Source organism: Gymnoscopelus braueri (assembly GCF_963280865.1).
Source record: "Gymnoscopelus braueri genome assembly, chromosome: 4".
NCBI classification, from domain to species: domain Eukaryota; kingdom Metazoa; phylum Chordata; class Actinopteri; order Myctophiformes; family Myctophidae; genus Gymnoscopelus; species Gymnoscopelus braueri.
This window is the reverse complement of record NC_137605.1, coordinates 34,033,069-34,048,547: the sequence shown is the minus strand read 5'-3', so window position 1 is coordinate 34,048,547 and position 15,479 is coordinate 34,033,069. Positions and strand designations below refer to the sequence as shown.

At 40.8% G+C, this 15,479-nt stretch overlaps 1 protein-coding gene across 1 annotated transcript in view; it reads right to left on the bottom strand.

Annotated features, from left to right (window-relative positions):
* Nucleotides 1–6,188: 6,188 nt before the first annotated feature.
* The window catches only part of LOC308084434 (transcriptional repressor scratch 1-like), a gene marked incomplete at both ends in the record, with an annotated part of 9,538 nt that continues 247 nt past the window's right edge, over nucleotides 6,189–15,479 (bottom strand). The window contains one exon of the mRNA XM_080427091.1: nucleotides 6,189–6,916. Coding sequence (XP_080283217.1) covers nucleotides 6,189–6,916 — 728 coding nt within the window. The remainder of the gene's footprint in view (nucleotides 6,917–15,479) is intronic.

The window sequence follows — 15,479 nt, the reverse complement described above, 5'->3', positions numbered from 1 at the left end:
ACACACACACACACACACACACACACACACACACACACACACACACACACACACACACACACACACACACACACACACACACACACACACACACACTCTCTGCATTAATTTGACACGCCAAGAAAGGGAATAGTGTGATCTGCTTGAGCAGGTCCCTGGACATGAATCTAAAGGCAGCAGGGAGCATGCAGAGCAATCAAGTGATAAGGCTTATTATCTGTGTGCAGCTATATTCTAAGACTTATTATCTAAGCAGGAGTTAAATGACTTTCAGGTCCTCAAAGGCCTGGTGGCCTGGTTTGACTTGCCGGGAGAGGGAGAGTAGGAGGAGGAGGCTGGGAGGAAGTGATGGAGCGAGCAAGACATATAGGAGGAGAGACAGCAACAGGGAGTGGAGGAGAGGAAAGTCTAGAGAGACGTAAAGAGGATGCAGTGGGGAGAGAGGGAGTATAATAGAGGGCAAAAGAAGGAAGCAGTTGATGAGGTAGAAAGCAGGCAGGAAGAACAGCAGAGAGGGAAGGGAAGAATGAAACAGGAAGAAGGAAGGAGCAGGAAAGCAATAGAAAGAGAGGAGGAGGAGGAGGAGGAGGAGGAGCATGGGAGGGATGATTCATATGTAGGCAGCTGCTTTGACTGTCCCATTACAACAGCTGTAAAACCAGTGTTCTGGTTGGGGAATATCGTTCATAAAGTTGAGCTCTGGCTTCACAGTGTTGCAATGTCATTGCTGAGGAGAGAGTCAGGTGGGGTTTTCTTTTATGATGCAACCTGCTGCTGTTACAGTGACGCTAAATGAGCCGCTACGGCAAGTGGGATTAATGCTTTTTTTTGCGCAGGGGGACTTTAGATGCAATACTATCAGTTCAGTAAGACATATTACGTGAAACATATTTATCGGGAGGGAATTAGGAGCACTGTATTTGTTCAGAATTTACTTTGGCGTCTAGCCTCTGAAATGGTCTCTCCCTGTAAGCATAAACCATAAAAGCTTAGCAAATGAGAGAGCAGGGAGTGACGACAGTAATCTTTCCCCCGAGGGAAATCTAGAATCAGAGCCTATATGCCGGGGGGTGGAGGTGGGGGTGAAAATGCATGAAGTGATGAAATGCATGAAGGGTGAGCATGCAGCAATAACTTTAGCAGCAGTGGTTGCAATGTGAGCAGTGGAGCAGCGCAGGCAGAGTGAGAGAGTGAGCAAGTGCATTTCCCATCTTAAATATAAGCCGCCCTATTACAGGTTGGATGTGTGTTGCAGTGAGAAGAGTGCATCATGTGTCTAGCCGTGCAACTCGTCTGCCTGAACTAGCTTGCAGGCCTCGCTCCATTTATAGGTGGCTAATTCCAGAATGACTGTAATGTACCTGTAAATACATAATATTGGATGTACTCATTTGGTTTATGGAGGAAATAAAGAAGGGAAAAGAAAACATATAAAACTTAATCAAACAGAAGTGCTTTCAGGTTATTCAGCCAGAAGTGAAATGTAGAGCAGTGGTTCTCAAAATGGGGTCCAGGGACTCTCAGGGTTCCTTGAGGGGGTTCTAAATTTACCCTTACATGTCTATAACTCTGACTGTATACAAGAGTATTCGTTGCTGTCGGGCAGAAACCAGAAACCCTCCACCAAAGGGGGGTGGAGTTAGCTGGTTTTGCTAACTCCAGGCTCCACACCCTTTTGACCTCCAACCTCATGTTTTTTTCATTCCCTGAAAAATGAACATTTTGGAGTTAGCTGATTTCTGCCTGACAGCAGATATATATAGAGAGTTAAGGGGGGTCCACTGGTTCTCAATGTGGAGTCACAGAAGGGTTTCCAGTAGGTGCCCAGCTAAATTATCAATAGGAACCAAAGAATCTACAAATGGAACCAAATGGACTCTCAGGGGTCCATTCGGTTCCATTTGTACACTTTAAATGGACACTGGAGATTTTACAGTGTAGATTGAGGTCGCAGAGATACAAACTTGACCTGATCGATATTAAACTGCATTGGGGACATTGGAATGAACAAAGTTGAGAACCACTGCTGTAGCTACAGTTTTAGAAGTTGCATTACTCACTCCCCTTTCACAGTAAGCTACAGTAGCCTACGATTAATTACATATTTCCCTCACATTATACATTGAGAGACAGCAGTTGTTTTCTCTATTGTTAGACAAACAAAGCAGAGAGAAGCTACATTCCAGCTTGGTTGGTTAAGATTACTCTTTATTATGAAGTGCCACAAAATGCTTTGTGTTCATTGTGCTTACATTGTCTGAATACTGGCTCAAAAAAAGACCCAGGAGATCCTCTCTTCACAATGGAGAGCCAGACCTTCTGGGATAAGGTGTGTCGGATATCGCTATACAGCAGTAAAAATGTCTCAATCCAAAGGATTCTTTACAAAGCCTCTTGCAATAAATGATTATTTAGTTCATCGTCATTCTTTAACTTGGAAATACAAAAAAAGGAGAGAGGTCAAGCTAGTACAAGGTTTTTAATTCTTCTCTACCTGAATTCTAGTTAGGTTCATTGTGCTACTTTCTTTAAGGTGGAGATGACTAGAATGGAAGTGCTTAGAGAGAGCAGACCTGGACTTCTTCCAAGGGACAGACAGATTGACAGATAGACACACACACCTTAACCTTCCTGCTTAACAACTCTAACCTTCCTGCTTAGCAACTCTAGAATGGTGTAAAGCAACAATATGCTGATCCACCTTAACCACTTAAACCCCATGTGGTTGACCGGAGTCCTTCAGGGCTCTATACTAGAGTATTTTCTGTTTTATTTTATTGTGGGGATAGTTTTAGCTGAAAATAGCCGATCGGAAGCTTGTTGATCTGCTATTTTCTGCGAAGTCTTTCCCCACAATACGAATGCTGGGGTTTAAGTGGTTAAAACCATTTGAAAGCAGGGTAAAGTCCTTCATACGCAGCCATAGTCTGCGTCGCTTTGGGAAAAATAAACACAACTCGAAAGCTCTCTGATCAAAGCCGGAGACTAACTAACCAACTCAGCATTCTATTTTTACGCTTTGCTACGCGTGGTGACGCAATCTGTGCAGATAAATCTGCAATGTGATGGCAAGTGTTTACTACATCATGTTCTTCATGAAGCATAGCCTATGTCTGAAATGATCATATTATGATTTTAGGACTCCTGCCATGAGCAGTGTCTAAAATGTGCCTAATGTTACCTTTTATGTGTAGGAGGTCATAGGTAAGAGTATATGTTTTGTCCTCGCCAGACTTGAGCTTCTAATGTTTAAATAGGTTAATGTAGTGGTTGTTTTGAAGGACAGAGCACCTATTTTAAAAACAACTTTTCAATGCGGTCCCTCAACTTTATAGAGATACAGATTTATTGCGGCTTACTTTACTATATAATTTGATGTTTATTTGTGCTCAGATATTGCAGTCAACCATTGCATGAGGTGTACTATAAAATGTATCAGTCGACGTTTGTCGGTATGACCTTAAATTGTGGTGGATATCAATCAGCTCTTCCTCTAATGGAGTAATCCTACGCCTGAAGAAGCAATGTGATTATCAACACTCCTATGTCAAACAGAGTAGTCCATCTGAATACTAACCACTTTTCTTTTCTCTTCCTGAAAGCTGAGCTGTATAGAAGGATTTAGCAGGAGAACACGGCTACTCTCTCTCTCTAGGTATTTTCACTTTCCATCAACTCAGGCATCACTCTGTGTGTGTGTGTGTGTGTGTGTGTGTGTGTGTGTGTGTGTGTGTGTGTGTGTGTGTGTGTGTGTGTGTGAGTGTGTGAGTGTGTGTGTGTGTGTGTGTGTGTGTGTGTGTGTGTGTGTGTGTGTGTGTGTGTGCGCACGCGTGCGTGCGTGTGTGTGTGTGTGTGTGTCTGCCTGCACGTGTGCGCGTGTGTGCGTGCGTGCGTCTGTCTGTCTGTCTGTCTGTGCGCTCGTGCATGTGCTTAAGCGTTCATGTACACATATGTGCACATGTATTTCTTTGTACATGTCTGTGCATATGTTGCGTGTATATGTTGACACTTAAGTGTTGTGCATGTGCATGTCTCGTCTGTCTGTCCCTTGCAAAGCTCCACTGATCTGTAAAAAAGGATTTTGAGATGCAGAGAGCTGGGTTCAACAGTGCTATGCTACTGTAGGACCTGCTAGGACAGAGGTTGCCCTATCTAGGAGCTATCTAGGAGCTATCTAGGAGCTATCTAGGAGCCTAACCAGATTACAGTTAAGCTTATTTTCCGGTTCATTGACAAAGTGTCATGCAACATTTCGCTCAACAAAAGTAATGTATTTTCAAAATGTTTTCACTCAATATATTATTTTTGTCAAGCGACACAGCACTTTATCATCGAAGCATGAATCAGGCTTTAGTTTATCTGCAGTCAAATTAGGACTTGAGTTATGTTTTTGTCTAATAGAGCTGCCCTACGGCAGACATATTTGGGGATACAGACCACAGTCAAAGGATGCAGTCAAACTACCGCCCTACTCATAAGCACAGGAGTACCATTGGCATTGGAAAAATGCACAGGATGTCAATATGAGCAGAGTTAAACTTCAACATGAAAGCATACAGTTGCAACATTTGCTAAGTAGCCTGTGTGCTATCACTTTCAGGTGTTGTGTCTTTCATTTCACGGCCTTCAGCTTGATTGCAGTCGATAACTTTAGTTTAATGTTTGTTGGTGTCAGCACTAGGCCAAGATGATCCTGTGCGGTTGTTTTTGCCTGTTATTGGCCTATTGTTACACAGAAGCTGGCCATTGCAACATCTATTAAGTTTCTATAAATTGCAGTCATGAAAAGCCATATTTTGGCATCTGTCTTTGGAGTTTTAACTCTATGGATTTCTGTGTCATTAAGAATCAGGATGGCTAAGCATCTCTACTGATTACAGGTTAACTATTCATGTTATGGCTAATCAAGCATAGGTCTCAGAGTTGTAGAGGCTGTCCTACAGTAGGCCTCAGTCCTAGCAGGCAGCTGACCCCAGCGTCTCTAGCCTATGTCCTACTTTAGTTCTACTCACTAAGAGGCAGGCAGTGCATAACAAGAGAGGAAAGACAGAAAATTTTCTTTTTGTTTCTCTAACACTACATTGGCATTTTCCCTGATGTCTGTAATATTAGTATTCTTCTGTTTATGACTATAGGTGAAGTAAAACATACCTGATTTTTAAACTGCTATACAGTAGTAGGTAATACTTCATCATAAAATACCATGCATTAAGTGATTATTGCTTTTCAAGAGTCCTACGGAGGCTCCAAGAGAAAAAAATATTGCCCTCAGGTGCTATCTATAGGATTTTGGCAAAAAATCATAAGCTTTTTATGATGTTGGCATAGATTTCATTATTTTTTTGCATGCAATAATGTTAATAAGAAAAAGGTAAAGAACATAATTTAAAAACTAAATTGTACAAAAAAAAGTGACATATGCTTTGGCCTGTAGTGATAGAAAATAGGTTGGCAAACATACATACTCAGAAATTAAAGTGCAAAGAATAACAATATTAAATTAGAATCAAATCAGGTTTGAAAAACAAATCAAACCAAATAAACAAATCAATACATTTAAATACAGATAAATAAATAAATAAATATATTTTTGAAAATAAATATTAAATAATTTGTTTTACCTCAGTAGTGGAGAGAATATGGTCACTTGGTGCAGCAGAACATTATTATTATCATTATTATTAATATTATTATTACTACTATTATTCCCCTCCCCCCCCAAAACAAAATCTGAAGGAAAAACTCTTTCATTGTATTTTAGTCCAGGGCACAACTCATTATTTGTAGCCTTAATATTGTCTTCATTATCGCTGTATCATCAATGCCTCAAAATATGATGCCATATCTGGCGCCGCAAGGAAGCTGTGTTAGTATTATTTCTATCCAGATTTGATAGAGGAAGAGGAGGAAAAAGTTTCTTTTTTTTTCTTCGGAAGTGCATGCGTAGATCAGTTTAATCCTTAAGTGGGCAAAACTCAAGGAGTAAAATTGTGCTATCTTTATCATGTTCATGATCAATAGGCTCCAAGGAAAATCGAGATCGGTTGGGGGAAGTGAGGGAGGTTTATCGAGAGAGTACGATCATAGTTTGTCCAAAAATAGATTGTTCATTTCTACAGTTTAGTCTGTAAGGGTAATTGCAATCTATGTCTGTTTTGTCTGTAGTTTGATATCAATCTGAGGAGGGGTCATTCATCTAGGGAGCCAAGGGGAGAGAAGGGGCCTTTGAAGCAGGCTGACTCATAGTGCTTGTTAAGGTAACTCTTGAGCGCGAAGGTCTTGTTGCAGCGTTTGCACTTGAAGTGTTTGAAGGCCGAGTGGGTCTGCATGTGGGCGCGTAGGTTCGACCGGTCTGCAAAGGCTTTCCCACAGTGGGCGCACCCAAACGGCTTCTCCCCGGTGTGTGAGCGCATGTGGCCCTGCAAAAGCCACGGCCGACTGAACGCTTTGCCGCACACATCACATTTGTGTTTGAGGTCGTGAGTAAGCAGGTGCATGGCCATGGCGGGCATGGACACGTACACCTTCCCGCAGGCGTGACACTTCTTTGCCATCTTGCTGTCCAGCGAGCGGTGCGTCTGCTTGTGCCTGCTCAGGTTGGAGGACGTGGCGTAGGTCTTTCCACACTCGTTGCAAGTATGCCTCTGGATGGTCCTAGGGCTGCCGATGGCTTTCCTCCTGGAGCGTCCATCGGTGATGAAGAAGGCGTCAACCGTGTAACCCTCGCTCACCGCAGCATCTCCGTTGATGTAACCGTCTGTGATTTCTGACCCAGGGCTGTCGGGGGACTCTGAGTCAGGCGCCCCATAGTCACTGTGGAGACCGTCATAGAGGGGGTCTGGAGAGGGAACCTTGATCCCACTGTCACTTTCACCATCATAGACAACCGGGCTGATGTAGTCACTGATGTAGCCAGCTGTGGAGAGTGAAACACATAGCAGTGTGAGTCTATATAAAACTTAAAACATTACAGTAAGCATTGTATCATGTAGTACGTAACCTAGTGGTTCAATCAAATCAGTTCTTTGCAATTCCTGGTGTGGCGTCCCTTTTATATAGGGCATAGCAGTGGCGGCCATTTTGTGGTTCCACTCTCTGTGAGATTTCTTATTAAATATAGTATATCATATATATATATATATTTATTTTTTCACGGAATCAAAGTTTTTATGGTCATGATTCACCTGGAGCCTGGATGGTTTGATTCTAGGCTTAAAATAATTGATATCACGTGCGTCATTAACACTCCGACCAGCATTAGCCTATGAAATATAAATTTTATAGGTTATTATTAATTCATTTGAGTTAGGTTTATGTGTGCAGAAGTACTTTTAGTTGGTTTTTGTTTGGTTTTTATTTAGTTTTAGTTTTCTTATAATAGAATGATAGATAATAGAATGCATATATATAGGCTATTAACAACAAAAACGAAGATGGACGCTGATAAGATTAGGCTATCCTCCTGACTATGTCTTGTGAAACGAGTTTGATCTTTCACTCCACTGCCCTCGCTAGACCAATGCATTTGAATGGAGAGACCAGACGGTTGCGCATCTGATGGGGTGTGAAGTGCCTGTATCAGCTGGCTATTGTTTTCCTACAGCTTACCAACAACTAATCTACAGACACTACTAGCTACCACACCTGACCTACTGTTATGCAAAGTAGCCAGGTGGTACTTGGCGCACAAATCGAGTGGAACGCATTCACGTGTTTACACACGTGCACATCCGTGCATGTGCGTGCGTGTGCTCCCGCTCGAAAGACTGGTGGGACGGCGTGGTACTGCATGCAATGACCAATGCAACACTGGCCAGGGCCCTAATAACATTAATGAACAAAAAAGAAAGTCATATTTTTTTCTATAAAACCTTGAACCAAGCCAGAACAAGCCGGAGAACACACATGTGCTCTGAGAATGCATGTGGCCCGCCCATCTGACCGCAGTGGTCAGATGGGTGGGCTGCGAAGACTTTTGAGATTTTCAGAAATGCTTGAGAACGCCTATACATTATATGTTACGAAAGGTTGTAATATCCATTTAATAATACAATGACATTACTTGATTACTCAGTTGCTTGCTTGATTGGTTGATTGGTTGATTGATTGATTGATTGATTGTGACGTGGATTACAGCTAAACTATTACTTAAAGGTAGGGTAAGTGATATTATACTTTGTTTAAAACAAAAAGTGTTTTGTTAAAAGGTTAATGCACTATATTCTGATAGTAATCATTGCTATTGAGCGTTTCTTCAGTAACAGGGGTCTGGCACCAACACTAGTCATGGGTCTGCCATCACAATAGCCACACCACAACTTGGTGGGTGGTCCCACAGTCTTCCAATTTAAGCAAAAATTACCACAAAGGGTCTGGGTCTGTGATGCAGAAAAGACAATTTTCTAAAGATAAAATTCTATAAGCGCACCTAAGCACACCACTGATACTATGCCACGTGCACTCTTTCCATGTTAGGTTATATTAACATGACTGACCCATTGAAAAATCAATACCAAGATCGGAATTGAAAATATATAGTGATATAGTTATATATATTTAGTTGTTGTTATGTTTTTTCCCATGAAAATTTCTTGTAAACTCTAGATATAACCCTTAAATTCTGCCAGTCTATAACTTTCAATAGTCAGTAGCCATTGTGAAATCAACGGGAGCTTACATTATGTTCCCTCCCTCAAAACTAACACTAACCACACCCCTAAGCCTAACCCTAAAACTTAACTCCAAGCCCAACCCTAAACATGACCCCAAATAAATGGGAGCATACCAGTCTTTGACCTCAACCTTGTCTCTGTATGATTATGCAGAAAACACAATATTACAGATTTGTTGATTAAATCAATTCATTGATAAGTCAACAAATTCCTATTAATTGACAAATAATGTATTTAGTCGAGGACAGCCCTAGTATTATAGGTACATATAGTATACTGTATATAGGTCTATAGCTAAATGCTACCAGTCACAATTGAGAGTCTAATTGAGAATGGTATCTCAAACTTCAGTACAGTTATGTTTATCAACATAAATCCGTATTTGTGTGATTTCATTAAAATAATTATTGTTAAAAAAAATAGATAGGCTTAACATACAGTATGCATTAATATATTAGTCCTACTACTGTTATTAAGATTCAAATAACAACATGTTCAATTAAAACACCCTCCGGTTGAAAATGTCTCCTTTTCTTTTCCTTGGCAGTGTTGTAAAAGACAGATTTTGGAGTTATAGTCAATATGCTGTCTGATTACAAGCCTATATCCACACAAAAGCCTAACAACCACCACACCACTCAGGTAACACTTTGAAATGTTGACTTGATTGTGCTTTGAAGTGGCGGCTTTGTGTGGTCTTGATTTCAGTATTGCTGATGCAAGGAAATGTGAAACATCAATATATCCTAATCCTTTGTATCCTTGTCTAACGAAGACAGAAATTGAAGTACAGAGTACCGTCCTCTGAAGTATTTAGAAAATTCTACCAGCTCTTCTCATGGCTGCCACTTAGATACTTCCAGGTCATTTGGTTCAGTTAAGAACCTTCATAATGAAAAAAACGCTTTTAAACTGCAGTCCCAAACTGCTACAATAGTTGGAGGAGTGGAAATAAATAGAATAATTTTGTTGACTATCTACAACAGGTGACACAGTCTACAGGGGGTGTAGCAACACACCACTTTATGCATTTATACGTTGGCTATTCAAAAATATTCAAAAATAGCAGATCACTCACAACTTAAAAAATTAAATGCTATTTTTGAACATTTCTGAAAAATGTCGAAAATGTTTCAATAATTCATTTTAACATAAATCTTATCTTATGGGGGTCCCTGGAACAAAACATTTTCAGTTGGGGGTCCGTGGCCAAATACATATGAATTTGGGGGTCCTTGACTTGAAAAAGTTTGAGAACCACTGGTCTACAGTGTTTAGATTGGTTGAATTAAATAACTAAAGAATGCCACCAGTTAGCTGTATATCAAGCTAATAACGATCATTTTAGATTGATGGAATGAATCAACTATAACGAATTATGATACTACTGTAGTTTATGACACACAGCAATGGTATATATGCCACTGTGTTCCACTTTAATTCGTATACAATAACAATACGCACAACATGTTTGGGACATGACTTATTGCACATAGCTGATCTATTCAACCCAACTTGTTCCTAACGTGTTATGGTGTGTGTGTGTTTGTGTGTGTGTGTGTGTGTGTGTGTGTGTGTGTGTGTGTGTGTGTGTGTGTGTGTGTGTGTGTGTGTGTGTGTGTGTGTGTGTGTGTGTGTGTGTGTGTGTGTGTGTGTGTGTGTGTGTGCGTGCGTGCGTGCGTGTGTGACAGTGAATATGGGAAATCAGTAACAACCTAAACATAACCCACCAGGGATCAGGGATTTTGCAGAATTCTGCTAAATAATTACTGGCCGGTCAGAAAAAAATATTGACCGCAGTGGCTGGCCAGTCATTTAGTAAAATGAATAGTCATTCTGCAACTGTAACTTATATACATACATAGAGAGGCTGGTACAATTCCATTATTCCCATAAGCATTTAGTCCTTTCTTTATTGAATCAGTAGTAAAGCTAAGAGTGCCACACAGCACATGATACACAGGAGACAAAGTACCTGTGGGATGTGATCCCAGAGCAGTAAATGCAGCATGCTACCAGAGTCAGAGAGGGGTTTTTATTTTAATTTTTCTGTCAGTTTTTGCTTTACAGTATTTAGATTGTGGAGAGATGGGAAACTGAGAGCAAGCACATGCAACACCAGTTAGGTACTGGCCGGAATCGAACCAGGGACGCTGTGATGTGTATGTATTCAGTGCACTACTGAATCCGTTCACCTACCGGCACTCCCCAGAGGCAGAGCCTTTGAACCACTAAATTATCTCTGGGAAAAGACTGATATGTAATAATTTCAACAAGGACAGGGTATTAGGATCCTTCTTAAACTTCCCATATTCCAATATACATACACAAATGAATTTGAGGAAAGTACTCCCACATATGTATAAATTGGAATAGATGCCAACAGTGGAGTATAGATTAATTGGGAAAACATTTGCAGACATGGTAGAAGTCTGCAGCATCATGCCCTGATTGATTGAACATTTCACATGGCTTCATATCATGGTCCTTGTATTCTCCCGTACTGTAACGTATGCGTTGCTGTCTTCTTGGCTAGGTCTCTCTCTCAAGTGCCGAGCTTGCAAAAACATTTCCTCTGCGAAAGATAAAATGAGTGCAGGCTGACCCTGGTCTTGAGCCTGCTGATTTAGCATGCTAAAATGAGAAGCAGCACCATGGACAGATCCTGTGCGGTGCAGGCCTGTGGCATTTCAGTACAAGGACAGGGTCTCACCTGCTGCTTGAGGCTTAGTTTGTTCACTTGTCAGTGTGGTGAGTTTACCATGACTCTGGAGTTCGGGTGACTCACATAAACATTTTCATGGGCAAATAGAAGTTATATGGAACCCATTCTGAATCACCTGGGCATTTTAGAGGTACAGTTATAGCTTCCCATTAATGCTATATCTGCTTCTCCTCATGCCTTGGTAGAATTAAAGGTCGTGACCACTATCGTTGTAGTCTGTTGACGGAAAACAGACAGTTCACCTGGTTGTAACAGGCAAACAAAAAATGACAAAAGATCAGATTTAAATATATAATAACATAACATATGTTGTCTTATTTTCCATGTGGTATATGGTCTGCTACTCTATGGTTGGTTTTAAATACTCTATGTTGTAGCATACACTGTGCATATGTGTGTTTTGCCCCCCTTCCATGTGACCTGCTCAATCTACAATGCATGGTAATGAAACAAAGGTGTTGCTTCCTATATACCTCACTAATGTTTAGTCACCCTGATGAAGGCCAGTGTGCCGCTTTTTTCATACTTGCTATGCGTTAGTCATAACAACAAAGGTTTACATTTTTTTCCCACAAGAGTACCTTTTGTGCAATCTAATATATAATATAATATTATTACTAAAACAATGTAGGTGTTCCGAAACAAATATTTGTGTCAAATTGGTTCCGTCATTTCAAGTTACAGGTGATTTTGCAGGTGTTTTATAAGCACTCGGCTCAATTGAGTCCTCCCCACACACATGTCTGTGCTTTGTCACTGCTGTTGTATCCTACAGGCTCACCTGCCAGTGAGGAGCCCCCACCGGGAGGAAAGAGCTTTTGTCGTACTCCTCCGGCCCAACATTCCCTGCTGACAGGTGCCGCCCCAGCCCGTATAGGAATATGTGCCGTGACAAAATATCACTCTCCCCGCCTGGCTTCCCTCCCCCGAATATGGGCCAATTGCGTATATAGACGCTTGACAAAGCCGGTTGCACCATGGTGGATTCGAACCTGCAGACTCTGCGGTGGTGGGCAGGCACTTTACCACTGCGCCCCCCAAGCGCCCTGGTCATTCATTTTTATCACTGGTGGGGATATATTTTGTCCCTGTTTCTCTTAAGACTGAATTAAATTCTTGCATTTCCTTGCATTTAAATTCTTCAATTAAAAAATAGTGAAAATAGCAGATCCACAAGCTCACACGTGTCGCAATGTGAAACGCGGTGAGCTTGTAGATCTGCTATTTTGCTATGTGGTTAAGAAAATGAATCGAACCCTTAGCTGAGATCACTTATATTATCCTCCAAACAATTTAGTGGATTTCTTCTTTGTGGAAACATGTAATGTAGGCCTACAATAATAGGAGTAAACTGTCTGATACCAAGACAGGGCAATTAGTTTTCTGTGCAATACTTATCATTTCTAAATGTAAATAGAAAATATTAATTATTTGAAGATTTGTTTTTGTTCTCAATTACAGTATAATGTGATTTGTGATTTCAACATCCTTTTATACTAAAGGTCCCTTTGAATACACTATATATTGAATAGGGAAGAAAATCTAAATAATTTAACTGAATTAAAATGGCCTGCATTTCTATAATGCAGTGGTATTCCCCTTTAAGCCACAGGAACTCCTCTCTATTATTTCCCCAGTCTCCAGGGGGATTTAAGGAAGGCAAAAGCAACAAGCTCAACCTGACAACAGTTCCTCTTTATCTGCTCTCATCTGAATACACACTGCATCATCCACCACACAAGGCACTGAACACGGGTGGGATATAAATTATTCCAGACGCCGGTTCATTCAACCAGTAACTTGTCCCTGTATACCATGTTGTGTGTAGTGCAGTTCTCAACCTTTTCAGGCCGCGACCCCCCAAAATAATCATATTTGAACTGGGGACCCCCCACCCAGAAAAGCACTTGGATAGGCATTACATTTAGTTTGACTCAGTTCCACAGATAAATATTGTGAAAATATGTAGGTCGGCTATTTACACATTTTTTGACTCTTTCTTATATTATTTGACAATTTGGCCAATGTCTGACCAGTTTTTATTTAATTTTTTTGTTGGTATTAGCCTACCTTAAATTGTCACTTACTGTCATCTGGGACCCCCCAAAAAAAGAAATCATGTGGGGGGTGAGGATCCCTCTGGGGGTCCCGACCCACCCACTGGTGTAGTGCATTTGTGCAGGTGAAAACTGTACTGTAATAGCCGCATTAACACCACATGTGACGGACTCAGACAAAGGCGACCAGCCACCGGCAGCATTGTTGGCGTCGTGATGCTGCTGAGGTGGCAGCAAGGCTTGTTAACCTCAGCATTATGAATACATCACCGGCCTATTCATTACGAGAGAAGAGATTAGGCACGGAATGCCCAAGATGATGCGCAACAACGTGTCAATGACATTGAGGTTGAAGTGGTGCGGTAGCCTAATTTACATGGCAAAGGCATCTAGTTTCTTCGCGCAAAAAAAACGTGACGCACGCACTTGTAGGGCGTGGGGAAGTTCACAGCATCGGCACAGCACAGGGCACAATGACTATAAGTAAATAAGAAAATATACAATAACAATTCAATAAGAATATCTCTTTAAAAATAATGAATATAGCCTAAGCCTTCCTATAGAAAGCCAACGAAAACAAACAACTTATAGCCTATAGAAAAGCCTATATGCCCGTGAGCCCTTTAGGAGGACAGAATGTCATGAATTAAAACAAAATGCTGTTTAAAACAATGAGATACACTTCACACCATGCACGAGTCTATATTACATGCAACAGTTACGCCAAGTCATCAGTGGATGAGAACAATTTGCAAACGTATGCAAAAATGGAGACGCTCTTTTGGGGCAAAGATCAATGACTGAATCCTGGGAAATGTGTGACTTTTTCTATCAATAATGTTTTATTGTTATGGCCATTATTAATCTTCAGTGTACCGTATAAAGAAATGAATCGGCAGCTATCAACAGTTCTTGTGTCTACCGAGAGTAATCATCTGGCAGAAATGTGCCAACATGGCAAAAATGGGACACGCATGCCTGCACGAAGCAAAGAGTATTGTGGTGAGGTTCCTTTTTTAAGTGGGCCTAATAATATCTCTGAATCACATACACTAGTCTATATGGTGTTGGGCTTTGAAGCCCACCATATAGATGTATTTATAGCAAAGATAACCTAATAATTCCCCAAATATTGACCGTCGTAAAACACAATAATCTAAATTGAAAGACATTGCATCACATGCATCAGCATGCTCATCTGAAGTGCAGTGGGGGTAAATTATCTAGTTAATTTAGAATGCGTTATGCAACACTAACGGCACTAATTGGTGATTAATCATATAATTTCCTAAAGTGTGCAGTAGGCTATGCACAATCATGAAACCATTGCCAGTAAATGGTGGATGCATTTTCCTTATAATTGACGGAGCCTAAAGTCTATAAACACGGGACAACGCTGTAAAATAAGGAATCAATGAACAGGTTTTGACTTTCTTTTCATCCTCATGAGATCTGTCCATTTGTTCTGTTCTTATCTCTGCTGTGTTGATCTCTTACATATAGGTAGCTATGATCCGAAATCGATAAAAACCCGGTATGCGCTTGATGCAATAGCTGATTTCTCAAGTGACTTTTGAGTTTGGGTGATTGTGTCCAAGTAGCCCTAAAGGTCACATACCAGGTCAAATCAACTCTTAGTTTATACAAGTTCGCTAATCACTGTAAATGTATTTTGGAGTAATAGCATAAGCCTACTAATGGTTTAGTAATTCAGTGTATTAGTATTAATTCAGATCAACAGTCTTTTGGCTTAAACGCCCATAATACTAATGTCCAGAGAGACCCCAGAAGTTGTGCATCAACAAAAGCAACACTGCAGCTTGAAACAATTGTTGAATGGCCAATATTTCTGAACAGGTGTGAAATGTGGTGTTTTGCACGCGCGCGTGCGTCCTATCTTTGTTGTATAATTACTGTTTAGTAGGGTGACTCACCTTCCCTCAACGGCATTCTCACCACCTCAACTATACCTCACTACAACAATATTCACCCACGGAACTCTTATTCAATAATGTATTATAAGAA